The following is a 27056-nucleotide window of genomic DNA, read 5'->3' on the forward strand; positions in this document are numbered from 1 at the left end:
AGGGGCGGGCCAGAGGTAGAGGGACCCGAGGCGAGGAGGAGCAGGGCTCCCCGTGACGCCGGAGTCCTCGCTGGGAGGGGCGGGGCTCAGTGCTGGGGGCGGGGCTATGGGCCGGAAGGGGGCGGGGGACCGACGCCTTGGGGGCGATGGGTGGGAGGTGCGGCCGAGAGGAGGGCGGGGGGGCGGGGTAAAGAGCGGGGGGCGGGGTTAGGGGCGGGCCTCGGGGCAGGGCCGGGGCGGGACGCGGGACGCGCCGCGCGGCTCCCCCAGCCCCGGCTCTCTCCCCGCCCTTCCCGCGGATACAGCTGTGGAGCGGGTGGAGGCAGAGGCGCGGAGTGGCGGGACTGGAAGGAAGCAGTGCTGAGCTTGGCTTCGGGGCGGCGGGAGCCGGTGGTGGCCCGGCGACGAGAGCTAGAGGTGGCGGGGCCCGGCGAGGCCACGATGAAGCCGAGCAGCGAGGACGAGGCGGCGCCCGCGGGGGGCCCCTGGGAGGAGTGCTTCGAGGCGGCTGTGCAGCTGGCGCTGCGGGCGGGACAGGTGAGCGGCACGGTCCTCCTCCCCCGCCCGGCAGGGTCCCAGCGAGCACAGTCCCAGCGGACCTGGCCGGACGGCTCTCTGGCCGCTGGGTGCCCACTGAAAACTTCGCAGAGTCCGAGCAGAAGTCCTGTGGGACGGGAAGGAGACCCTCCCGGGCTCTGGGCAGCCGGGCCGGCGCAGCGTGCGGCCGCGGGCTTAACGCCCCGGGGGGAGCGGCCCGCGGGTGCAGAGTGAGTCCGGCGAGGCCTGACCGCGTGCGGTGGGCGTCTGGTATCCGCGGGCCGAAGGTGCTGGGCCGTGATATGGTGAAAGAAGTCTTTGTGTTGGTTTACTGCACGGACCGTCCCTTTACCTTCTCCATCCCAGGAGCCCGGAGAGGTGAGCACCTCTTTGTTCGGTGGCAACCCCCCATGAAGCATGCCCGACACGGCCGCTGTCCTTTAGCAGTTAAATGAATGTCTAACTGTAGGTGACCTGACCTTTGCGTCGGAGAGAGTAGGTTAGAATATATAGACTAGTTAAGTCCTGGGATTTAAGATGCCCTCCTAGGCTTGAATGCCCAAGCTGTTTGTTTTTAAGGACCTTTGAATAGATCCTGTTGCCAGGACGTGGGTGTGGTTACCCCCAGGTTTAAATCCCTGCGGCAGGAGATCTGGCGAGCTTGCTGTTTGTCTTTCCTCAAGCATCCCGAATCTGTACTTACTCAGGCCCATAGCTGCAAAGTGGTTCCAACTCAATGTTTGGAGGAACTTGTTAACGCTGTCCAGAAGGAGGGTGAAAATCAAGCAGCATAGCCAAAGAGAACCTGTGACTTGAGTTTGAAAAGGGAGTGCAGCTCCTCTTTTCTCACTTTCATTTTTGCACTTTGTTCTCCACCTTTTCCTCAGTACCCCAAGCAGTGCCAGACACATTGTAGGATCCAGGTCCTTGTACAGTGAATGTGCGATGGTGGTTGTCCCAGGACTGGTCAGGGCCAGGCTAGAGTCGGGAGATGGTTACTCCTGCCTTGTTAAGGTTCGTGATTGTGTTCTGGTGATCTGAAGAAGTAGTAGTGTGAGCAGATTGACTTTTTATATCCAAACAGCATTTTCTTTCTCAGGTCTAGCACTATGAAAATGCTCTGCTGGTTTTTCCTTGGTGTGAAAGTCAGGCTGTTACCAAGCCTGAATTTGTCACGTGCTTGGTGGACAGTGCTTTACCTTGGTGTGAATCCTCTAATCCCCTTTATTTTTTTTTTTAAAGATTTTATTTATTTATTTGACAGACAGAGATTACAAGTAGACAGAGAGGCAGTCAGAGAGAGGAGGAAGCAGGCTCCCCGCTGGGCAGAGAGCCCGATGTGGGGCTCGATCCCAGGACCCTGGGATCACGACCCGAGCCGAAGGCAGAGGCTTTAACCCACTGAGCCACCCAGGCGCCCCCTCTAATCCCCTTTAAAACTTAGGTCAACACATGAGTAGACACATCTTGTGGGAGGGACCTCCTTCTGTGGTTTGAAGGATGCCAGATTCAGCCTGTAAGGAAGGCAAGATTTAAAAGGTGGGTTGTGAAATTTCATCCGGTGGCTCTGTCTCCTTTCCTTCCTATAGGAAAAGGAGCTCCCCAGACCTTAAGTCCTAGAATGCGGAAGTTTGTAGCTGCAGGACAAACATTCTTCCTGGAAAGCAGATCCACTATGGGCAGAGAGCACTTGCTTTTTCCCTCCTTCCCTCTCAGGCCCCTGACTTCCTTTCCAGAGTGAGCATCATCAGGATATTTAGTTACTTTTAGGTTCTACCATAAAACTCTTCTTCCTTGAGGCTTTTAGGAGAAGCCAGCTTAGGATTCTGACCCTACACGGTAAACCCTGGTGAGTTGTTATGGGCTTCTGCAGTTTTTCAAATTTAAATCCTTGAAGAAACAGAAGTGTCTTTAAAACATTTATTTTCTTGAACAGATGCTTATATAGAAGTGGCAATATGACAGGCACAATTCTGAGGGTCTTATTAAGAGATATCTTAAGTTTTCACAGCTAGCCAACAACAAAAGAACTTTTTTTTGAGAGTGGGGGAGGGGTAAAATAAAGATTCTGCCATTAGGAGTCCGGTCAGGGAGCCTGGAGTCCTGGGCTCCCTCTTGGGCATTATGTGATGCTTCCTGCCTGCCGGGCACTGGAGGGGAGAGTGGCTGGAATGGTCTATGGCTGGAACAAACAGAAGCCACACAAGGTCATTGCAACCTGTGTAAAGTGGGACAGATTGTCTTAATAATGTTCTCACAGGAATGGGGTGCTGATTGGAGACCTTAAATCTGGTCTTTAGCCCAGAGGATAGACCAAAGGGGCATGAAAAGGTAGTTAGTGGTGATCCTTTTCTGAATCCTCCTTAACTAAAGGAGTATTTGGCCCAGTTACAGTGGCCTTGTGGCCCAGCATGCCCACCCCCTCACCAGTACCCAAAGTTTGGCCATTTTATTAAGTTTGTTCCTCTCAGCTGCTCCTGAGACAGTTCTGTGTGCTGAATTCCTGAGTTCTGAGGGTTCTATATGCTGAAAGTAGTGTTGGGGGCATGGAGGGTGGGGAGGAACCTCCCAAGAGATAAATGTTGGGGCCCTTCATCTTTCAGACATAGATTTGGGTCAGGGCAACCGTACACACTTTTCTGCCACTGCCCCTTTACCCCATCCTAAGGTCTTCACAAAAGCCACCTGCCCCAAAGTGCTGCTCTTTCCACAGTGGCCTCCCTGGCTCCTTCTCCCTTCTTCCTTGCCTCTCCACCACTCATTCCTGCAGCCATGCTGGGGCCACTGGAGCAGGTCGTGTGTCTCCCCACCCCCACCCCCGGCTGTGGGGCTTTGGGGAAGACAGTGACTTTAGTCCCACTGGTATCACCACCACAAGTACAAATAGTAATATTCATTGAAATGGGTGTTTATCATCTTTGATGTGTGAACGGAACTATCTTTTTTAGATTTAAAAAAATATCTTTTTTTTTTTTTTTAGATAAAAAGCAGAAGTAATGCTTTTTCTCATTGTCCCATAGGAGTAGATCCCGGTTTTGTTGGGCCTGAAGCTTAGATAGTTTAGGAGCCCTCTTGAAGGGGGGGGAGGGGATACACACACACACACACACACACACAATTACAAATTCAAAATTAAGTATAAACGTTATTTGGAATAAGAAAGATCATGACAGTATAAATTTTAAGATGCTAACCAATAAAACAAGATGCATAAAAATAATTCTTTAGCTGCTTCTCAATCTTCTCTAATGCTTTTTTCCCATTTTTGGCTTCATGCTCTTTGTGGCTTCGAATGACAAGGATTTTGTGGTATTTTTCCATAGAGCCAATAGAATGATAAGTTCAAGTTGTCCTGTAGCACGACTAATTGAAATTGAGTATTGATAGTTTAGGAAAGTTTGTTTAGGCTTCACATTGATTATTGGGTAGGGTTATATAGATTCTTAGGATTGCCGTCAAAGTTGAGAATCTTGTCAGTTTTCTCTTCTATGTTAATTGGAAGAGATGGAAGACTTTTCTGGCTTCTAGCTCCATGTGGTTGATTATTTCTTTCATGATCCCCTGTGCCAGTTGCCACAGCTCATGCACACTCGTTCCTCTGGCCCTGCCCTTCATGTCCCCAGGCCAAGTCAGTCCGCATGGTGGACAGTAGAAGCATTTCTGGAAGCCATTCCCACACAGGATGGCTAATAATAACTTACAGACAGGTGTAACGGCAAGTCCAGCATATATCTTCCATCAAGCTCAAGGTAAATTTCATCTCCACTTGCCTATAGCCAAGTGCCAGGACCCACTCCAGTGCCACCCGACTCAAAATATAATGGAGGTCATGGTGGAAAGAGACAGTGCTTACATCTGCAGTTCGATGAGCTGACTTCTACACACTTGAAAAAGGCGTTCACTGTGCTAAGGAGCTCGCAGAGCCTCAGGGAGGGCCGCTGCAGCCTTGGAGCCCCAGCTTCATTGGCTTCACAGTAAATTCATCTCTGTTGACTGGTGGGAACAAAATCTCAGGACAGGACAAGAAAGTAGAAGCCCAGTATCCGTCCTCACGCAGCGCTCTAGACCTCTAGGCTCTCCAGTTGGCTTTACATACCCTGCGGGTACTGCTTCCCAAAGCCCGATCTTGAGAAGGCAGGGTGCCGTCCCTGCAGCCCCTGTGTGGACCAGCCCTTTGGCTGGCCAGACTGAACTACTTGGTGCTTTCAAAACACACACTGTATTTTCCTGCTTTTCTTCTTAAGCTCCTTGAAAACTGTACCCTCCCTCCAGGGTTCAGTTCCCCAGCCCTTTCCTTCACGGCCCTTCCCGTGTGACCTTCCTCATCATGCCTGTGCTTGGTCTGGTTGGTGTGCTTTCCCTGCGGTGTGCTCTGAATGTTGATGCTCCCTGTCCACCTCTGACTCCCCAGGGCAGAGAGCGCCCATTGGTGGGCTCTGACCAGTGTCACCCCCTTGTCTGGCTGGCTTTGCCGACCCATTGTCCTTTCTGATTTGGGATTTTACTTTTTATCAGTTAGTCACACAGAGAACTCGGTCAGTGGACTCCTCCTGAGAGGACTGTGTGGAGAACAGCAGTGCCCAGTCCCTCACCATCCTCGTGCTGCTCCCCAGACATGGCTGTTTTTCATTTCCTGATAGTTACACCTGTCTCCTAAATCACAGGCTAACGCTGCTCGTTCTTGAGTCATCTGTTTTGGACACTGTGTTTATTATGTTGTGTGGCTGCATTACCTGATCGGGTCCATCGTTGTCCAGGCTCACATTCTGATGACCACACGACTGTAATGGCCGGTTGAGCCAGATGTACAGTTGTATTATGTATTTTCTTTCTGAGGCAACTCGTATTTCCCTTAAAACAACAACAACAACAACAAGTTTTGTTTGGTTTCGTTCCGTTTTGTTTTCATTTGCTTAGCCTTCCGTGTACCTGCCAGCAGTCACCTTCCAGACTTCCCAACAGAATTTTTAGTAATCTCCTCAGTGTGGTCAAACCCATCAGGCTCATTGCTGTGGAGAAGGGATATTCAAACATTCACATACATCAGAAGCACCTAGAAGGCTTGTTAAGGTAGACTGAGTCCCATCCCCAGAGTTTCTGACCCACTGGGTGAGGAGCCGGACCGAGAATTAGCATTTCTCCGAAGATGTTTCTGGTCTGGAGACAGCACGTTGAGAACCACTGCTGTATTTTGTTATGTGAATAAGTGACTGTTTACTCAGCTCTTGAGGAAACTTAGGATAATGTCCAGCTTGGAGTTATTTACGGATAGTGTTGTTGTGAACATTCCCGCATGTGTCTTGTGGTTTATGTCTGTATCCATTTCTGCTGGCAGTATTTTAACAAAAGGAGTGAAATTATTGCTGCGTCACCAGGTGTGAAATCCCATCAGGTGGTTTTCTAGTGGATGTACCAATTTCCACGCCTCCTGGCACGGGTTAGGACCCCTCTTGCTCCACATCTTGGGTTAACAAACACTTGGGTTGTCTGTCTTTTCCACTGTAGCCATTCTGATGAGTTTGAGGTGGTATTTCATTGTTTTAATTTGCACGTCCGAAATGACTAATGAGCCTAAGTGCCTTTTCATGTGTTGCTTGGCTTGGCTAGCTCCTGTTTCTACAATGGTGGCACTAAAATGCTGCCTCAAAATGTATTCCCCCACTGAACAAACACTCACTGAGTGACTCTGGAAAGGGCTGTACCTTTACTCTGAGTGTGATAAGGAAGTTCTGGGCAGTCCCCATCCGGGGCCCTACAGGGCAGCAGGGAGCCCGCCCTGGCGGCTGTGTGGGGCCCTGCTGTGTGGGGCCCTACAACTCCTTGGGGGATCAGGATGGGTGTCTGATAGGAGCTGTTCACATGGTGCATGTGAGAGATGAGGGTGCATTGACTGGGATGCAGCGAAGAAGGCAGTAGAGCGGCTGCATTTCCGAGGCTGAGCTGCCGGGCTGGCTGTTGGAGTGGAGGCAGGGGGGAGGGAGGGAGGGGCAGGGATGCCTGCAAAACTGGTTGAATGGATCTGCCATCTCCCAAAGTGGGGAAACGGCAGGAGAAACAGGTTTGGAGGTAGAAGTCAAGTGTGTTTCGAGCACGTCAGGCTTGAATTGCTGGTGGATTTCTAAATGGAGGTGTTGCCTTTGCATCCAGAGTTCAGAGGAGAGGCTGAGGGTGGAGACACCCATTTGGGAGCCCTTGGCCTGGGATGGGCTTTCAGGCCAGGTCTTTGGATGGGGAGAGAGCAGGTTCATCCACCCACGGACTCCACCTTGGGATGATCCCAAGTCAAGCTCCGAGATTTTCTCTGGGAGATTCCCAGATGTCAGTGTGTGGAGGTCATGGGTCACCCATTTCTTTCAAAAGAGACTCCCCTGCTCCTCTCCCGTTGGGGCTCAATGTGTCCGCCACTGAAGGAAGGGGAGTAGTGGGTGGAGAGTTCTCCACTGCCCACCTCCTGTTCCTCACCTCCCCTGACCCCAGGAGGCATTTTGTGCCCCAGGTCCTGGCCTCCATTTTCTGCCTAGCTCCACAGGTGGGAGTCAGTTTGCACTTACAGTTGTAAAACTTTCTCCAACATTTGAAACCTCAGCCAAGACAGAGCTCGAGAGAGACAACTGGCAGGCGCAGAGTAGCAGCTGCCCTTTTGGGGGCACATGTGGCCCAAGTGTCCAGGACCCATCCCTCTCTGACCCTGTGTTCGAGGCCAACTGACTGTTTTCCTTGTATGCTGCGGTAGGGGAAGAGGCTTGTTTCTTCTGCCCACTCTGCTAACTTGGGAGCTGGGGTGGAGGATGAGAAGGAGCCCTTTGTTTCAGAGGGATTTGCATCTGCGCTGGCGGGAAGAGCCCCATGAAATCCCCCATCTTACTAAAGGAGTGGAAGCAAAGGCTGGTGTCACTCCCACATGGAGGTAAATCAGCCTCATGGCCCGAGATGCTTACTCGCTAACCCAAATGGGGCACTCGTTAGTGGGGAAGACAGTAGTCCGGGGCCGAGGGGGGAGTAGGCTGAAATCTCACCACTTAGACGTGGAAGGGATGCTGGTGAGTTCTAGCGCTGCCCACCCTCCAGCCCCAGCCCTAGGCCTGGGGGGCTGGCTGGCGGAGCTCAGCCCAGAGACCCTGAAGTGTGGAGAGAAGGGGATTCTTTTCTCCCCCAAGGAACTTTTAAAGAAAACTTTTAATAGTAAAATGATTATACACTCACAGGTAATTGCAGAAATAGCACAGAGAGGTCTAGTTTCAGATTTTATCCAGTTTCTCCTGATGGTTATATTTCCACATCATAGAATATTACATAGAAATAAAAAAGGATGAACTATTGATACACCCAACAACTTGCATGAATCTCCGAGGGAAAAAAACCCAAGTTTCAAAAGGCCGAGTAACGCACTATTCCATTCATGTAACAGTCCCCAAACATGAAAATTATAAAGATGGAAAAGTTAGTGGTTGTCAGTGATTGGGGATCACATGAGGAAGGGGCAGGGTGAGGAGTGTGACTATAAGGGGCAACAGGAGGGAGATCTTGGTGTTGATGGAGTGGTTCTGTGTCTTGATTGGGCAGTGGTCCCATGAATTAACACATGTGGTAAAAGGCTGTCCGCTGCAACACCCATTTTACCAATGTTAGTTTTTAAAATTTGATAATAGACCCTAGTTACCTAAAATAGACCCATCAGGGGAAGGGGACTCCTGCATGCAGGCTTCTCCCCGTCTCTTGGCCTCATGAGGCTGGAACCAAAGCTGGAGGGCTCACGTTTGTCTCCCGTGGGCAATGAGGGGAGAATTCAGCAGTGGGGTGTGTCCCATCCATGTATTAAGCCAGTTTCACGGTCTCTGTGCCCTCTGTCCCAGCTCCCAAACCCAGGGGGCCAGGGGAGTGCTGGGCTGCCTGCGTGGTACACTGGGCATGAAGCGGGCCTTGCAGCCCCCCCATCCCCCACCCCCAGGCCTCCTGGGACAGAGGCCTCAGCTGATGATCACGGTAGCCCGCAGGATGGCTGTGATGGCCATTCTCCCAGGCCCTGGAAGATGGAACAGCTTCCTGAAAGGAGTCATACCTGCCCTGTGACTGTGAAAGGAAAAGCGGGACTCACTAGAGAAGATGGGTGACAGGCTTGGGGAGGGTAGGGGGTGGTGAGGGGGTAAGGGCAGAGAGAGCAGATGGATACCCTGAGGGGAGAAAGCCAAGGGTGGCACTTGGGAATGGCAAGGAGGTCACCTTGGGTAAAGCTTGAGATGGAAGAGGAGAGTCAAACCAGTGGGTGGGTGAGGTTTAGGTGGGGCACGAGGAGGCCCTTAGTGGATGAGGGGTTGCAGGGGGCTGTCCTGCTCAGACTGACCAAGGTGAGTCCCCATGGTAGTGCGATGGGCAGCCTTGGCCATGAATTGTAAGGTGATGGAGACCTTGTGAAGAGCCTGTGGGTTTCTGGCTCAGGACACAGGGTGGATTCCATTGCTTGAGAGCTCCACACAGGACAGGGACGAGGGATCCCTGGGGGACCAGCCCCAGTCAGCCATGGAAGACTGGGAGTACCTGCTGTGTGATCCTTTTCCTGCATTTACAGCTGTGACCATGGGCAACTTTTCCTCATTTCTTGGTGCCTCAGTTTCCTCACTGGAACGTGAGAAGAGAATTATTACTGTGTGGGAGTTACTGTGAGGGTTCACTGGTTGATATGCGTGAACTACTTGGAATGGTGCCAGGACAGAGTGAGCCCCCAGGCAGTGTGAGTGCTGGCAGGGGGATGACCTGGCCATGGGGATGCGGTAGCTGGGGTGCTGGGGGTTGCCCTGCTGGCAAGGCCCAGCCTAAGACCTTGGACCCTTGTAAGGAGTGGCCTGAGGTGGAGAGGGTCTGGTGACACAGAAAAGGTTGCTGCAGTATGAGTGAAGGTGTCCCCAGGATGTGGCACATGAGGTGGCCAGGCGCCCGGTGGGCCCAGTGCAGAAGCACTGGGGTGCAAGGGAGACAGGAGGCAGGGGGTGACTGGAGTTTAGTAAGTAGCGATGGCAAGTTGGAGGAAAGTTAGCTGTGAATCTGAAGAGGGAGGCAGTTACACTGGAGAGCTGTGAGACTTGCTGGCCTAGGAGCCCAAGGGAATCTGGTGTCCCTGGCCCACCTCTGCTTTAACCAGCTCCTCCTCTTTCCCGTGATTAAAGTTCATTTGTGAGGTATTAGCTGATGTTACCTGCTGACCTCTGTGCTACATGAGAGCCACATGGAATTCACTTTCTAGGTTTTACAGAGTGTCCTGCATCTTAGGGTTTTCCAGAGAAGCAGAACCAACTGGAGGCCAGCAAGTTCTGGTGGGCCGGCAGCCCGGACACCCAGGGAGAGCCAGGGACCTGCTCAGAAGCCGCAGGCAGGAAGAGCCGATATTGCAGATGAAGTCAACCATAGTCTCTGGAGAGTTCTCATTCAGAAGGGTCAGGATTTTCCCTCTGTTCAGGCCTTCCACTAGTGGGACAAGGCCCACCTCTATCAGGAAGGGCAGTCTGCTTTCCTGGTTAAAGTGTTACTCTCATCCAAAAACAACACTTGCACAAGAACCCAGACTACCATGGACCGGTCAAGTCAACAGTAAGCTGAACCATCAGTTCACACTCACTTGTGCTCGAACCTGTGTAAACCTGAGATGTGCAGTCAGGGCCATCAGGATGATACCCCCAGTAGCCACGTTTTCCCGATCCAACAGAGGAAAGACCTGCAGTCTCTCAGAAGCTGCACTTCCGGCAGAGTTCTTGAGGCGAGCTGTTCCCTGGGCTTGGGGGCACACACAGGTGTCACTCTGGGGTCTGGGAGACTGACGGACAGTGCAGCAGACTTGGGACAGGAACACAGAATCAAGATGGCATACAGACAAGGAGGCATTGGGACAGGACCCCGCATGACTCCGCTGACACCGAAGCGGATGGCGTCTCTCTTCTTTTCCATTTGGAAGTCAGACTTCAGGACTGAAAGCCCATGCCTTCTGTGTTACACATTAACAGAATGTTATCTGGAGGGAGAGACCCAGGCCAGGAGGTCCGTGGAGTGTGTGCTTCATTGGCAAGCAGCTGAAAAACATTAATTAAAAAAAACAGTGTGCACTGACTTACTGCTGGCAGAATGAGAATATTTACATTCTAGGAGCGAAAATCACTGGGGTAAAGGGCTGTGGCAGGGACCTGTCCTGGCAGCCCCAGGGAATGGGTCTGTGGGGAGAGGCTGGGCTGTTTCTCTCAACGGCTATTTCTTACAGGGTAGGAACATTTATGAGTTAAACTTTTCCTAACCTATTATTTTGTCATCCCGTCTGAGATCTGTACATTATGTACAGGTTTTGGTTTTTTGTCGTAAGTCATAAAGTCCCTCAGGTATTTGCCCTCAAAAACAACAGGGTGGCGCAAGTCTTTGCGTATATGGACATCATTTTGTGTCCCAAGACCTTTACATAGGATTCCTCCTGTAATTCTTACAAGCACCTGGTGTCTGAGGTGTGACTGTTACTACAGGTGAGGGAACTAGGGCTCCAAGAAGCTCAGTGATCCCCCACCCCCAACCCCCGGTCTCCCAGCTGGAATTCAGGTCTGTGTGATTCCACATTGTGGGGGTATCGTCGGGGCTCCCTAGTGATGCTATGAAATGGGTCCAAGTAAGAATTGCATTTCCTCCCTGAAGTACTAGAAGAGCTAGCGTTTCCGAGTCATGGGCAACTGGGGGGAGGCTAGTTTATAGAGCTTCCCCACACTGGGAAATCCCACCGGCCCCCATTTGTAAAGTCCCAGCACAATGCCTATTGCCTTGCTGGAGAGGGGGATGAGGGTTGTTGTGGGAAGTGGGGTAGGGCCTGGTGGGGCCTGCCTGGTGAGGGAGGGCTGGGTCCTAGAGCTGCTACTATGGAAGGCAGAGCTCCTTGCCCTCCAGAAGCATCTAGAAGGCGGTGCCTTCCAGTGATGTGTGTCTGCCCTAACCAAGATGTGCCTGGTACTGTGGGAACCACTGAGTCAGGAGGAAGAGCCTCACCCAGGGTGAGTGGGCGGAGGGATCCATAGGCAGCTTCCTGGAGGAGCCAGATGGGAGCAGGGTCCTCCAGGACAAACGGGGTCGGCCATTGCAGGAGGAAGGAACATCGTGTCCCAAGACAAAGCTGTGGAAGGGAGAACAGCAGAGAGTGACTGAGTGTCGCAGGGGGCATGAGTGCTGCACAGGCTGGCCACAGAGGTCCTCACCCACAGGACGGGGGCCTGCCATCCTCGTGGGGGGCCCGACAAAGCCGCAGGGGGTGCCAGGAGCGAGATTGGCTCTCTGGAGAGGCTGCTGTGCTCGGAGCGGACAGCGCTTCAAAGGAGCAAGGCCAAAGGCAGTTGGGAGGCTGAGCGACACAAGCAGGTGATGGCAGGCCATGGGAGAATGTTAGCAGCGTTGGGTTTTGGAAATCATTCAGAAATGGGATCTGCATATCTGGGCGTGTCAGAGGATGAGAGGGAGCAGTTAAGGTATCCCAGTGGATGGGACCCAGGGCCTGAAGCAGCAACAGCGGGTGAGAGGGAGGCTGGCCGTAGCACCGCACTGCAAGTTGCTGAGGAACAAGGATGGCGGTTGGGCCTGCCCTGCTGATGGGACGCGGGGTGTGCCAGCTCCACGGCTTTCCTTGTGACACATGCCACATTGAAATGATCGTAGCACAGGAGTAATAAACATTAATAGACACAGACAAGAAATATTTTGAGAAAGCACATGATTCGCCCCTCTCCTCCTGCATCCATAACTCTCCCCTCTGTGTGGTTTGTAGTGAGGGTCTGGGTCCTCTGGAAAGCGTGCCCAGGTGCCGTCAGACCTTCCCCTTACTCCCCACATGGGTCCCGAGCCTGCCGTTCCCCAACACACCAGAGTTGGGTGTATTTTGGATCTGGAAGACCAAATGCATAAATAGCAGGGCTTCCCAAGAACATTTGCTGAAAAGGCTTTCCACTTGAGTTACCTAGGAGCTCAGTGTGTGGCAGCTGGGAAATCTTCATTCCGATGTCCCTCAAGACTTGACCGTGGAGCAGGCCCTGCATAGGGCACAAAGTCTACCCATGGGAGGTGGATACAGAGACAGGACTGACGGGGCTCCTTTCCCGGCATGGACCAACGTGGAATCGCAAGGGGCCAGCAGTGCGGCTTGCACGGGTGCCCTAGCAGCACACTTGGAGGGCCGATTTCCCTCTGCCTGCAGAGGCTGGAGACTCGTCAGAGAGGAGGTGATGTGTGAGCAGATTCCCAAAGAGAACCCATGGGCCAGAAGAAGGCTGGCGGTTCTGTGGGGGGAGGCTTGAGGGTGAATGATTACTTTGGCTGGAGCACAGCAGTCATGGAGCGAGGCGGGGGGCGGGGGAAACAAGCATGCAGAGGTCAGATGAGGCCTGCTTATTAGGTTGCTGGTTCGGCTTCCTTCACAGACCAGCGACAGAAGCAAGGCAGGTTTCTTTCTCTTTCCCACGGCAGCCCAGTTAAGTCTGGGGAATGGGGGCTCTGCTTCTCGAAGTTGCTCAGGGACCCAGGCTCCTTGTCGCTTGTTGCTCTCTTCCCACGTGACCAAAGCTGACCTCTCGCCACAGCCACATCGCCAACTGGTGGCAAAGGGGAAAAGAACAGGGAGGGAGTAGTGTGCAAACGGTGGCCTTTTAAGGGTGTGACTCAGAAGTTGCACACATCCCTTACGTTCACCTCCTCTTGGACAGAGCAGAGGGCCACGCCTCCCTGCGCAAGAGGCAGAGAGATGTGAGCTGTTGAGCCTTGCTAAACCTGGGGCTCCTGTTCAAGAAAAAAGAAGAGAATACTGGCTATTGGGGATCAGATAGTCTCTGCGAGAGATCAACTCCCAAGAAGCTGTGGTTATGCCACCTTCAGGGGTTTTGTGTTCTCAGTGCCAGGGAGCCATGAAGTGCTTTATGCTGGGGAGATGTGTGATTAAGATCAGGGCATTAGGAATCCCTGCTGACTGTCTTGTGGTAAGTGGACAGGAGTGTCATAAAGCAGATTCGGGCTGGCTCCAGGGGGTGGGGCTGGTGGATGGAGGTTAGAGGAGGGGACTCCGAGCACATCTTAACTTTCTCACCAGGTCGCCAAAACCCACAGTGAAACTAAACAAAGAGACCAAGGTGGTCAGTGTTGATACAAACAGTAACGGTCCAGTTGGAAAAAATGTGCAGAATCTATTCAAGCAGTCTGATGTGTATTTTCTTCACAAGTCAAAGAATTCTGAGCACCTACTCTAATGCCGGGTATGGTTCTAGAGGCAAGGGATGTGGCAAAGAACCAAATAGAGCATCTCCTGCTCTCCTGGGGAGACATACTATCAACTAAAGGGACAAACAGGATAATTTCAGATGGCATGAAGTTCTGGTTAGAGCAGAAAATACAAAGTCCTTGGGACAGAAAGAAATTTGGTGTGGATCAGCTAGAAAACCAGAGTGGCAGAGGCATGGTGAGCATGGGGGTGGCCTGTGGGAGGTGAGATGTGTAAGTCTGGGGCTTTTTCCTAAAAGCCATGGCAGCCATTGGGCAGTTCTAAGCACTAACATGATAGGAGCTGATGTATGCTTTAAAAATTGCCCTAGCTTCACCCCAGAGACTGCAAGGTTCAGAGTTGGCATCCCAACGTTGAACTGTGTGGATGCTCATGACGTGTGCGGAGAGGGGCAAGGGTAACAGGAAGCCTTTGTCCCCTCAGGGTCGCAGTCCCAGGACTTGTGTGTGGCACCGGGTCAGAACATCCCAGAGGACCCTGTGTCATTCTGGGGTTTGAGAACCTGCTCTCAGGCCAACCACTCTGGTGTGGCCCCCACAGAACTTGTCAGAAATGCAAATGTCAGGCCCTAAACCCCACACCCACTTGACCAGTTTTCACTTCAGCAAGACCTCAGGTGACTCATGCACAGCGAAGTTTGAGAAACTCTGGTGCCATGTGCTCTGGTCTTCCTCTCTCCTTCCCTCTAACTATATGTATACACACCCCACACACAACCGTACACACTCCCTTCACTCCTCCCCCCCCACACACAGGGAGCACACACTTATCCCATTCACGCACATAAACCACACAGGTATCTCACACACAGATACACAAACCACACACATCACATGCACCCACATAAACCACACGGCTACACACACAAATATACAAACCACACACATCACGTATGCATAAACCACACAGACATCACATTTGTGCACATATAAACATAGGCACACACACCACACTCAATTGCCATACAAAATACTAGCTCACTGCCAAATAACCTAGATAGGAGGTCTGGACTAGCCCAAAATTTAGGGATCCCTAGAGAACAAGGCAGTGCCATAGGAGTTAGATTTGAGGAGTTTCAAATTTATAAACACGGAACCTGTGGAGATTCGTTTGGTAGGAACTTAACTGTGTGCAAATTGACATTTTAAGGAGATTAGCCTGACAGTGCTAGGCAGGGTGTTGCAAAAAGAGGGGCCAGGAAGACCCCACGTGGCAGACAGTCTGGGGACTGGTGCAGAAATGTTAATGGATTATGCACGAGTGCTGTATGCTTTGTCTTTTGCAGTATTTACAAAACTATACTTGAGATTTTCTGATTTTCTGGAATATGTATCTGTTGGCGACCAAAATGAAAAACGGAAGGAAACCTGTCCAGGCTCAGCCCTGTTCGGGGGGGGGGCAGTAATGTGAGGAGCATAAAAAGTGGGGGATATGGAGTCTGGGATAGCTGAGTGACTGATGGTGCTTTGGAAACAAATGCAGCATCTTGAGGTGGTAGCCAGTGTTGGAGGAAAGGTCTGAATTCGAGTTTAGGTGTCCTGACTTTGCCGTCATGCTGCGGGAAACACTGAGCTTTTACAACAAACAGAAATATTAAAAAAAAAAAAAAAAAAAAAAAAGCCCGGGGTGCCTGGAGTGCCTTTTATTTCACAGAGTGGACCTGGTCCTTCTCAAGGTGTCCTGTGACTGATGAACCACTCCACGTGGCTTCCTGCGTGGGCCTTCCAGGGGTTCCTGGAGCTGGATCTGGTGCCTTCCAGGCCTCACCTCTATATTTGGCCGCAGCAGGTTTGGATCAGGTAGTCTGCCTGTGAGCCCAGACCTGGAGGTCAGCGAGGTCCCGGCACCGAAGCCAGCCGCTGGGTGCGTCTGCCGTGGCGGCTGGTGTTGCCCTGACGAGAGTGGCAGGGAGGAAGAGTGTGCCTGTTGGTGAAGGACCTCTTAACCTCTCCCAGGTCTCCCTGTTTGAATGTTTGTAATCTGGATTCACAAGAGCGTGATCTACTCTATGTGATGTGTAAAGTGAATTAGGGAAAATACGTTTTACAATGAATCAGAATCTTGGGGGCGAAGGCATGTGAGTTACATCCTCCTACATTCAATGAAAATTCATGGTCTTTTTTCTTTTCCTTCAGAGAATCGCTCCACAGGTAGTACAGGCTAGCTTCAACAAGTGAGCCCACCTGTCTGGTGGAAGGATAGTGGGTAGTTAGGCTCACTAGGCACCCCAACAGAAGCTCCTGGGTGTGGTGTTGAGCTCCTGCAGCCTGCCTGTGATGGAAGCAGCCAGCGGCCCTCAGCCCCATGCCCGCCGCCTGCTTCGTTCAGTTGGTACACAGGAGGCGAGGGCGCATTCCTCTGGCGGGTGGGTAAGCGGGGACCAGGGTGGGGAAGCGGAGACCATCCATTTCACTACCTGCTTTACTTTCCTGTACTTTTATTTCAGATCATCAAAAAAGCCCTTTCTGAGGAAAAACGCGTCTCCACAAAAACATCAGCTGCTGACCTCGTGACAGAAACAGATCACCTCGTGGAAGATTTAATTATTTCTGAGCTGCAGAAAAAGTTTCCTTCACACAGGTGGGTGTGTTCCTGTGTGTTTCTCTGGAAGGGACCCCGGTGCCACACTGCTGGTCGCTGGGGGCGGACGGGAAGCCTCGCAGTCGGCCTCCCTTATTTAGATCGCATGGTAGACATGTTCTCATTCCTCTTACTGTCATCTTGACAACGCTCACTTCTCTCTGTTACCTTACAAATACTGAAAAGGCTCCACTTCTCTAACATGCTCTCTACTCCCCTCTGCCAAACCACTTGACATGTTTCTGGAGGGACTTGGAGCAAGTCATGTTTGGTGCTTGTGTCTGCGTGGTGGCCCCATGCAGACTTTCCAGGAGGGATGCAGACCTGGGCCCACGCTTATTGGTGCCCTCCTGCTGGTTCTCTGGGACTCACTCTCCCCTGTCAGGCCAGCTTATGCGCCAGGGAAAGCTGCTCTCCATCCTAGAAGGCCCTTATGAGGACTCCATCTTCTCTAGAGCAGAAGTTCTTAACCCTTTTGGGGTCACCGTGTGGAGAATCCAGTGCAAACCATTAATCTTTTTCTCAGGAAAATTCAAATACGTACACAGCATTTTGCTTCTAGTTCCAAGGGAACCCTAGGCCTCAGAGGAAAATTCCCCTTGAGCTCTGGGCAAGGGGCAGGGGTGGTCCTCAGGCCCTCTGTCGCCCCTGGAGCTCTGCAGAAGAGAGTTGGAATGCACTGCCTCCGATGGGAGGGCTCCCTCTCCCCACAGAGGAGACTGGAGTAGGAGCTCTTGGATTTCTGGGTATGGGTCACTGGTTGCAGTAAGGTTCCATGTTTGATGGGCTTACAGCAGAGACATGGAGGGCGGCCTCCCTCAGCGTCTGTCTGGCACAGGGTGGGCGTGATGGGGTTTTCCCCCTGTGAATGATTAAGTGAAAGAAGGGACAAGCCGGCATTCAAACATACCTCCTTTTTCCTCTGTGTTTCCTCCTAACTGGTTAGGTCATCTCAGGGTCACCAACTTTCCCTTCGAAATTCTCTCTGCCAATGGGTCATGTTTGTTTTGTTTTGTTTTGTGGACAACCTTTGTGTGTGAACGTCTGTTATTTCCTACTTCCTTATTTAGTGTGAAGTCAGGATTCCTGACATCTGTTATAATATTTATGAGCTCTAAAATGTTTGTGATTTTTTTAACTTTTTGAAATGCAAGTTAAATGGTAATGTCCAAAGAATTCTGTAGATTGCTTTAACCCTTTGAGAGGAAAAAGGCCACAGTAGCCAACACAGTGTTTCTGGTTGAGGAACTGTTTTGGTACTTGAGGTTTCTATGGTCTTGGCCCAGGTGGCTGTGGCGGAGGTTACAACTGGCTCGGCTCTGTGGGGTCCCAGTAAAGGCCTAGAGGTCACCGTAGACCAGGCATACTTAATCAGGCTTCTGACAGGTTTTAGTTAGATTCCTCCTGAGAACCCGAATTCCAAAATTACACCCGTGTTGCGTGTGTTGGCAGCAGTTGCTAAGTGGTTTGGGTCCACTCTTGGGTCAGTATGGGGCATGGATTCCATTCATACAAGGTGTATTTAAATATTCACTGCCGCACATCCCAGGATAAAAGTCAGTGTGTTGTATGAGTGATCGAACCCACCGCCCCCACCCCCGCTCTACCCTGCTGCCCGGGGTCCCCGGGGGATCACCAAACTCCAAAGGCCCTTTGGAAGACCATTGACCAAGAACAGTGGACCCTGCCTAAGGTGTGAGCCAGGCCTACCTGTGCTTCTCCAAACTGCTAATGCCAGGCCTCCGTGTCTGAAAAAGCCCTGGGAGAGACAGATATACACACACCTGACCAGGAAGCCGTGATTTAGAGCAGCGGTTCCCAAACCACCTCCAGCTCGTGCCAGCCAGGCCGGGAGGGATGAGATGGGACTGCCCCGTGGCCACCCCTGGCTCTCTGCTTCTCAGCTCCGAGGCCAACACCAGAACTCAGGGAAGCCTGGATGTCCTGCTTCTACTCTGCTTGGTTTGCCTAGAAAACTCAGGTAGATGAAATCATTTCTCAACATAGCTATGCCAAGTGTGGAGTGGGGTTTTTTGTTTGGTTGGTTTTTTGTTTGTTCGTTTTGCCAATGATGAGATTTAAACAAATTTGGGAATACTTAATTGTATTTTAGATCATGGGCAAATTGATAAATTTGCAACAAGAAAACATGGAATACACATAGTAAATTAGTGTATTGTAATTTTTCCGCATTCAGAGTATGTAAATATATCCCTTAAACAATAAGTTAGCATAAACTGGCCTATCATCCTTTTTTTAGGAAGGATTTCCTGTTATTCTGAGTGTATGCTGGTCCCCATTTTTAGTCACTTACAAAACTATTAAAGATCACAACTATTTTGTTTTTAATAAAGAAACAACCTGGTATAGGCTCCCTGTTTTATTATTTTACTGGGCTCATTTGTGAAATCCAAAGTCTGGGTCCCCGAACAGGAAGACAGGAGTCCACTGAACCAAAGAACTGTAAAATTTAAACCTTCTACTGTCTGCAGCTCTGGAAAGTCACCCATTCTCAGGGTCTCAGCCTCCTCATCCAGGACCGAGGCACCCAGCCAAGGTCATCGTATGGTGGTAATGACAGAAAGTAAACCAGCAGGTCAAGGTTGACAGTAAAGCACAGGACTGGCATTGACCACATTAGCTCAGTCCCCATCCAGGCCTGCCTTTATGCGGTAACCTGTTTTGAATTGATGATTTTGAGTCAGATCCAAGTTCTGCAACTTTGGAAATATTCAGTAGCATCACTGAACCATACTTATATACACCCTGTCTGTGTCCCTTTTGTCTGGGTTGGTGTGGGCAAAGGGAGGAGAGCAGCTGGGGCTGCAAGGGACACCCAGCCGCCTCCTCTGTCCTGGTCTGGGCTCCCCCCGGCAGGACACATCCTCGTCCATCGTGGGGACTCCCAGGCTCTGCAGCAGGCCCTGTGTGCCCCAGGCTTGGGAAAAACTATATTGCTGGCCACCACTGGCTAAATGCTTGCTTTCTACCACTTTCCCACCATGTTTTGAGCTGGGTACTCAGGTCATCGGGCAGCAGAGCCTGCTGCGACGCTGGCCAGGCCTGGGAGCATTAATTGGCTCCCTAGAGAACTCAAGGGTGACCCTGACCTTGTCACAGAGTAAACAAACTAGCCAGGGAACAAAGGCCTAGATGCACTTGGCTGTCAAAATTATAAGGGTTTGTTAGGACTATAAGAAAAAAAAAAGTAGTTAAATTATGCAACAGGATATCATTCTAACTTGTTACCAAGCTTTGAACCTGACCCCAGGTTGCTGCTTTCCTCTTGTACGGTAGATGGGCTTATGAAAAGGCCCTTAAGCTCCCTAAATTTAGGCACACAGACTGTTCTTTTCTATTGATGTTATGGATTTTATGTAGGTGTCCCAGTGCTTTTATTAAGGTCTGTTATTTCACACCTCCATCTGTCCAAGTTGATGTCCCCACTCCTTCAGCAGAGAGCGGAAGAATGTTTTCTCCACTTCCCACATGAAGACAGTCAGGTTTCGGTGGATAGACTACATCCCTCCTCACATAGCAGGGAGGTATTTTTGGTACCTCAGAGGAGTGGACACGGTCCAAGGCCCCATCCCTAAGTGCCACCACAGATGCGGAGCAAACAGTGAGTTGACAGACACTCTCTCTCCCTGGGTTGACTCAGGCAGCTGAGTAGAGATGAGAACTCCTGGGTATGATCCACTGTTGGGAAAGTCCAGGGCTTGGTGTGGCTCCTCTGAGTGCTTCCAGAAATGCTGTGCAGAACAAAAGCCGCGTGGACAGGAGCATGTGGGTGCTTCTTTAAACATGCTGCTTGGTGACCCTGTAGCCCCTGTCCGTCCCATCTGCTGTGCTGGTGAGCCAGCAGCCAGCCCTCCTGGCCCTGCATGTCCCAAGAAGCCCCCTCGGCGCATTGTGGTCTGTGCACCCCAACACAAGTGTTTGCTTCCAGCCCTGCAGAGGTGCTCTCCTCCTTCCTTCCCAGGAGACCCCACAGCACTAGTAGGTACCAGCTTCCCACCTGAATCAGGTTTAAAAAGGAAGAAGTTTCCACATTCCTCCTCCTTTCTCAGGAATTTATCTTTGGAAGTAAGTCGCTTCCAGTTCTATCTTGAAAGAAGGTAAGTCATCTCTCTGCTTTATCCACCTTGTACCCAACTTGAGCTTTGGCACTCGATCCCTATATATGTATGTTTTTAGGGTGTGTACCCTTTTTTTGGGAAACATGATCACAAGCCACTGCATGGGAGGAAAATCACGTAGCTATAGAAGACATTGACAGGAGATGTAATTCCTTAAGTTTTTGGCTAAGAAAACTTGGCAGAGCTCACGCCACGCATAATCACCAGTGACTCTGCACGCCCGTCTCCTGCCTCCATGCAGTGGTCGGGAGTCCCAGCCTGGCCGTGCCCTGCCTAGGTTGGCTCTTCCGACTTCCTGTCTCTTCACCACGCTGTATCTGCCATCTAGACCTGCCTGTCTGGATCACATGATCCAAAGGACCCAAAACCCTGAGGAGGGGAGTGAGGACAGGGACACAGTTCCCAGCAGGAGGAGGGGACCAGGAGCAAACAAAAGCGAGGAAGTGGTGGCCCGTGCATCTCTAGATTGTAAGCTCCCGGGTGCAGGCTGCTCACCCTGGCTTTCTCTGCACCACAGCCATTTGTCAGGTCGTGTTCTGCCTCTGCTACGGGGGCTTCTGCAACAGGCAGCTGCTGGGGGGAGGTGGAAGCACGCGATAACCTGAGAATGATCACATGTGCACTCCTCACACACACGGACCGATTTCCGATCCTTTTTCAGAGGGGCAGGTAGACGACTTGGTGTGTGCCATGGAGGGCATGACTTCTGTAGTCCCTGAAATGGAAAGGGGTGGTCCCAGATGAGTTCCAGGGCTTGTGGTTCTGGGGCCAGTGCTGGGGTGAGAAGCAGTGACATCAGAACGCACAGCCCTGGTTCTTCTTTCTCAGTGTTGCAAATGAGGACGGCACTTGAGATGCGACTAGTGAAGGTAAAGAACTTCTTAGTTTTTTGAGATTGCATTTAATTTAAATTATTTAAACTTAAACAGCCACACGTAGCTCATTGGTACCATACCGGGTGGAGAAGTTGCCAGCTCAGTGCTTTTATCAACAGTATGATGTCTGTCTCCTCTGCAAGTTCCTTGCTGCCACATCTTAGGACCCCTGGTTCCTCTGGAGAAGGTGGTTCCCAGGGCCGATTCAAGGCCAAGCGTAAGGGGACTGCTCTGGTCTCTTCAGGGGCTAAGCAGCTGCCTGATGGCTGTAGCTGACAACACACCGGATGGCAAAAGGAGGACAGTGAACGCTTCTTGTTTTTCACTCATTTATCCTGCTTAGTAAACACCTATTGTCTTCAGGTCTCCTTTTTCTCCAGTATAGACGTGAACATAGCGTGAGAAGCTGCTAGAAAGCTCTCCATAAGGCCTGGTATTCACGCATAGAACACGTGTTTGCTCAGCACCTGCCGTGGACCAGGCCCTGGTCAGAAGGCGGTACACGGGCCAAAGGCCCCACTCTCAGTGGACCTGGGTTTGTTACGTGACAGTTAGAGACATGGACCAAACACTCAGAGTGCCGAGCCCTGTTGTGTGAGCTTTATTGGGATGTGTTTTCCTTGTTGGGATTCCTCACGGGAAATAGCCTCTGCTCGAGTGAGGATGGTTCTGAGAGGCCTTGTGTACAAAGGACTAATGATAAAGGCGGTGGGGGGGTCACTGGGAGCAGAGGCCACTCTCACTGGTGCCAGACAGTACACAGCCGGGGCTGGCCGTGTTCCTACAAGCTGGCCACCAGAGCGTGAAGGGGAAGGTGTGGCCCACCGAGGGGCTCCTCGACCAGACCCTGGGTTGGAAGGGGCCTCTGAGGAGATGATGGCAGCTCCTGGCTGAGCCCGAATGGTGGGCGGCTCCCGCTGTCACACTGTCTTCAGTTCAGAGGCAGCCAGGCCGGGGACACAGCCGGGAGGTGTCAGCGGTAGGTGACCCTCAGTGCCTCGGGTCCAGCTTCAGTCCCCCCAGCCACAGCACTACCGGGGGAGGGAGGAGAGCTGAAGCCCGAGTCCTGGGCCCTGCTCCCCGGCCGGCATCGCTCCCCGGCCGGCGTTGCTCACACTCTTCATCGTCTGTCTTCAGCCTTTTCTCCTCCAGACCCAAGTTAGAGCAGGGTTTAGCTTTGCGTTGTAAGGTCTGTTTCCCAGTGTTCTTCATTCTCGTGTTTGTCCCCCGGCCCATTCACTGCCCACCCCCCCCCCCACTTATGCTTTCCCAAGTCTCCTGCGTGGAGGCGTCACTTCATGTGTTCCGAGTCCCGCAGAGTAAGCAGACTGGCCGACGGCTCCGAGAGCAGCTGGTCTTTCACAGACTGCTCTGCTGGCCCCGGGAAAACCGTGATGAGATTTCCGCGGTGTCTGCTTGGTCTCTGATGGGTCCGGAAGCAGTTCAAAGTGCCTTGTCCTGAGTGCTTGGGGAGTGTTCTCAGGCCGAGCTCCTGCTCACCACAGGTTCATTGCGGAAGAGTCTGCAGCCGCCGGGGCCAAGTGCGTGCTCACCCCCAGCCCGACCTGGATCGTCGACCCCATTGACGGCACCTGCAACTTCGTGCATAGGTGAGCGTCGGCACGGGCCACCCCTCGTCTGGTCCTTAACCTGTCCTCTTCTCTCAGACTTTGTCTCTCCCCAAACAGCATTTTTTTGAGGCAGGAGTATATAGACGAACCTCTAGGAGGTTGATAGGCTCATTAAAAAGGTGGTCATGTTTTGATGTTTTTAAAGTGAGGTGTTCCATTTGTGAGATACTCTCAGCATGTAGAAAGTGCTTAATATTTTAAATCTGTCATGTTTGTCATCTTTAAAATGCTGGGTTGAATTAAGAAGGACCCCTTAAGGATGCCCCTGGACAAACAGGCATGTGTGGTCCAGCAGCTGCAGGAGCACAGGTGTAGACAGCAGCGCCAGAGGGCTGGCTTTCCACAGCTGCCTGTGGAGACGAGAGCAAGCCTCCTGCAGCCATGAGGCGGGATGAGGAACCCCCTGGCAGCGGGCCAGGCCTAATCTGACAGAGCAAATAACAGCCACAAAGCAGGAGGGTTTAGGGAGGTCAGAGAGGCCGTCAGGGAGAGGAGAGGCGAGCTCAGGGAGGTGATCAGGACATGGCCTCAACTCCAAAAGCTCTGACCAGTGGGATGGGCGTTGGAGCTGTCCAAGGACACAAGAGCACTGGATGGGGCCTGGTTTCCACAGGTGGTTGGTTCTCTGGCATGAACACATGAGGGGCCTCCTGGAGAGCTGGTTGGCACGGGTTCCAGGCCCCTCCCCGGCCCCTTCCAGGCCAGCGTTTGTCCCCAGCATGCATCGACACCAGCAGCGCAGAACCCCATTCTGAGAGCCCTCTCCCCAGATGAAGAGGAGATACTCTGTTTCCTTCTGAAAAGTGAAAAAGTATCAGCACAGAGGGGGGCTTCTTGGGGCTGCCCTCTGTGCTTGGCCTCAGATGGCGTATTTATGTGTCAGTATGTAAAGTCATCCTGACCTCTGAGGTGGGTTTTGTTAACATGGGTTAGTTAGCTTGAGAATGTAGTCACTCGTGCCAGCACATTGCCTTTTCGGGCCAATGGAACAGTGCCATCTGGTGACCACAACAGCGTCAACAGACTAATGCAAACTAAAGCCTGACAACCCCCCACCCCCACCCCGCAGGAATGGGGGTGGAGGCTCAGGTCTCCCCTCCTGTTCTTCTCTCTGCTTGTCATGCGGTGACACCCACACAGCCCTCAGAGGGCCTCTTGCGGCCCTGGGGCTTTCAGGGGCTGCAGCATAGTGATCTTAGTGGCCTAGAGACATCAGAAGCCTTTGGCCACCACAGCTCAGAGAGCATCTGTTCCTTCTTGTGTCCAGCAGCGTCAGGGCTGAAGCAGGTGGGGGAGAGCTTTCCCAGGTACCTAAAGTGGAGCCTGGCATGTGGTGTGTTTGCCTATAGAGCCAACCGCCAGGTGACCGTGCCGGCTGCCACGGCCTGAGTCTGGGCTCACCTCTGTGGAGGACTGGTTTCATAGTTTTCCTGTAGGTTAGTAGCCTCCAGCTTCTCCTTCCTACTTGCTGGTAAGCTCTGCTGATCTTCACATAAAAGAGAGATTATTTCGAAGAGGTGCCACAGGAACAACAAAATCACAAAATAAAACCACAGGCAATCTGCGATGTCACAGCCCGCCTCTGACGGCTCTGGCCAGGCCTGCAGTTGGCCGCTTTTGAGCTCACTCAGGAGATGGGCAGCGGGGGGTGGGGGGGTAGGGGGTGTTATTGTCACCCAGACCTAGCCTCTGGTAGGAGGCTATGATGTCACTTCCTGGGGACCCCTCCTCACCTCACCAGGGACATGGGTCTGGCGTTTTTGGAGGTCTCTACTTATCCCTTTATGTCTCTGAAAACCAGAAAACTGACCATTAAAATCCCTCTTCATTGGGTACTTGGTGGTCATTGTTGAATTACAGCAGTTGTACGTGACTTTCAGAATACTGCTTTCTTTCAAGGTCAGCTATCTTACACACCGGAGTCCATTAAGCCTGTTTGTCTTGGAAGCAGTTAGTGAAGTTGTGGGAAGTAATTTTTTAAAAAAAACAAACCCACCCACACTGTAGAAAGGTCCTTCTATGCCTCCAGTGACAGTGCTGCATAGCATAGCCGCACAGAGGCCGCTGAGAGTTTGCATGAGACCACTTATGTTTCAGAGGGTGAACTGTTCTGTTTTTCTTTGCAGGTTTCCCACCGTGGCAGTAAGCATCGGATTTGCTGTAGACCAAGAGGTATGTGGGGGAGGGGTTTCCCCAGGCCAGTGGTCCTGACCCCCTTGGGCCTGGCTTAGCATTGTCCTTTTTGGACTTGATCCCTGTACTCCATTTTGCTGTCTTTGTCACATGCCTTAGTCATGACTAGTAAACCCATGCATGTTTCTTTTTGAGATCCGAGACAGTAAACAAAGGAAAACTGGTTTTGGGGTGTGTGGGTTTGGGGCTCCATGGCCGGCCCACCTCCATGGCGGTGGGCCCTTGTTTCTACCGTGGTCTTTCTGGGATGCTGCTGGAGAAGTGTGGAAGGGAAAGTTCTGAGCAAATGCCCCACATTAGTTTCCCTCTGACCCCTGGGGCGTGTGATCTAGTCCCACACAGAAGAAACTCCTATTTTGGGAGGACATTTTTCATCCCCATCTTTCAGTCATTCTTCTCCATCTTTCCCTAGCTGTAGCATGAGAACCCCGCTGCTTCGGGGTTCCCATCACCCTTGGAGCTGAGCAGCATCATGAGATCTGTGTCAAGCATTAATCAATTTAAGCAGTAATGCTTAGGAAAGCCTTCACTTCTGTGCGGTCACGGCAGTTATATTTATTTATTTAATAAATATTTTTTTAAGGTTTTATTTATTTATTTGACACACACAGAGAGAAATCACAAGTAGGCAGAGAGGTAGGCAGAGGCGGGGGGGAAGCAGGCTCTCCGATGAGCAGAGAGCCCGATGCGGGATTCGATCCCCCGACCTTGAGCTGAAGGCAGAGGCTTCACTGAGCCACCCAGGCACCCCACAGCAGTTATATTTAAATAGGACTGGGGGTTTGGTATTTTCCGAAAGCAGCCTTCTGCTAGGCACTGTTTCAGTGTTTTCACCTTCATCCTCAACACTAGCAGTGGTTCCCTAGCCACGGAGACCGAGGGAAGTTTAAACCTTCTTCACCCTTCCCTCTTGCTAGCAAAGGTCTCCCGGCCACCTGACCCACCCCAGGGGCACAGGGTCTGGAGGCCCACATGGTTCTAGGACTACCCTGATTTGGGAACCCCCTTAAAGCCAGGGTGGTGGGAAGCAGGGGAAGAGAATTAAGGATTGCTGGAAAGCTGGCTACCTGATCCTCCCCAGAAATAAACCCTTTACCTGCCCTGTTGGGGGGTCCATTCCACTGTAGTCGAGCTCACCCCAGGCCAGCTGAGACTCTCCCGAGAGACTGGGTCTGGGGCTCTCTTTATTTTCCAGGGAGGTAAAACATAGCCAACCCCCCCGATCACACACACACTCGCCCCTGTTAACCCTGAATAGTGACGAGTCGGAGGAGGAAGAAAGAAACAAAGCACAGGCGTGTAAGGCAGCGTCCCCCCCCCCCCCCCAGCTTGCTCGTCTCTTCTTTTTACTGTTTCCAGCTGGGAGGCTGCTGTCACAGGCATTTGTCACCTGCCCTATGCAGCATGACCCACCAGCGTGGCTGCGGTTTGGCACCACGCCTCTCCTTGGTGACTCACCTCTCCTCCTTGGCCGTCCTTGAGTCTGATCCCCTCGGCTTTACAGATGTATTCCTAATTTTTGACACATCAGCAGCTTTGAGGGTTTCTTATGGGGAGGCGTTAGTCACAAGTAGCCTCCTCCAGTCTCCCACCCCCCAAAACAGAGGCCTTTCTGAAGAATTCAGCTTTTTCAGTAACTTTCAGCTCCTAATGCTTGATTATAAAGCTGTATTTGTTTTAGTTTTTTTTTTAAGATTTTATTTATTTATTTATTTATTTGACAGTCAGATATCACAAGTAGGCAGAGAGGCAGGCAGAGAGAGAGGAAGGGAAGCAGGCTCCCTGCTGAGCAGAGACCCCGATGTGGGGCTTGATCCCAGGACCC

General features: G+C 51.8%; 1 protein-coding gene across 2 annotated transcripts in view; it reads left to right on the forward strand.

Moving 5' to 3' along the window:
- The first annotated feature begins 208 nt into the window (after positions 1-208).
- The window catches only part of IMPA2 (inositol monophosphatase 2), a 42449-nt gene continuing 15601 nt past the window's right edge, over positions 209-27056 (forward strand). For both annotated transcript variants that reach the window (XM_082697393.1, XM_082697394.1), the window contains exons 1-4: positions 209-537; positions 16260-16393; positions 22913-23017; positions 25165-25210. In XM_082697393.1, the coding sequence (XP_082553519.1) occupies positions 442-537; positions 16260-16393; positions 22913-23017; positions 25165-25210 (381 nt within the window). In that variant the 5' untranslated portion in view covers positions 209-441. The remainder of the gene's footprint in view (positions 538-16259; positions 16394-22912; positions 23018-25164; positions 25211-27056) is intronic.

Source organism: Mustela nivalis, assembly GCF_964662115.1.
Source record: "Mustela nivalis genome assembly, chromosome: 14".
NCBI classification, from domain to species: Eukaryota; Metazoa; Chordata; class Mammalia; order Carnivora; family Mustelidae; genus Mustela; species Mustela nivalis.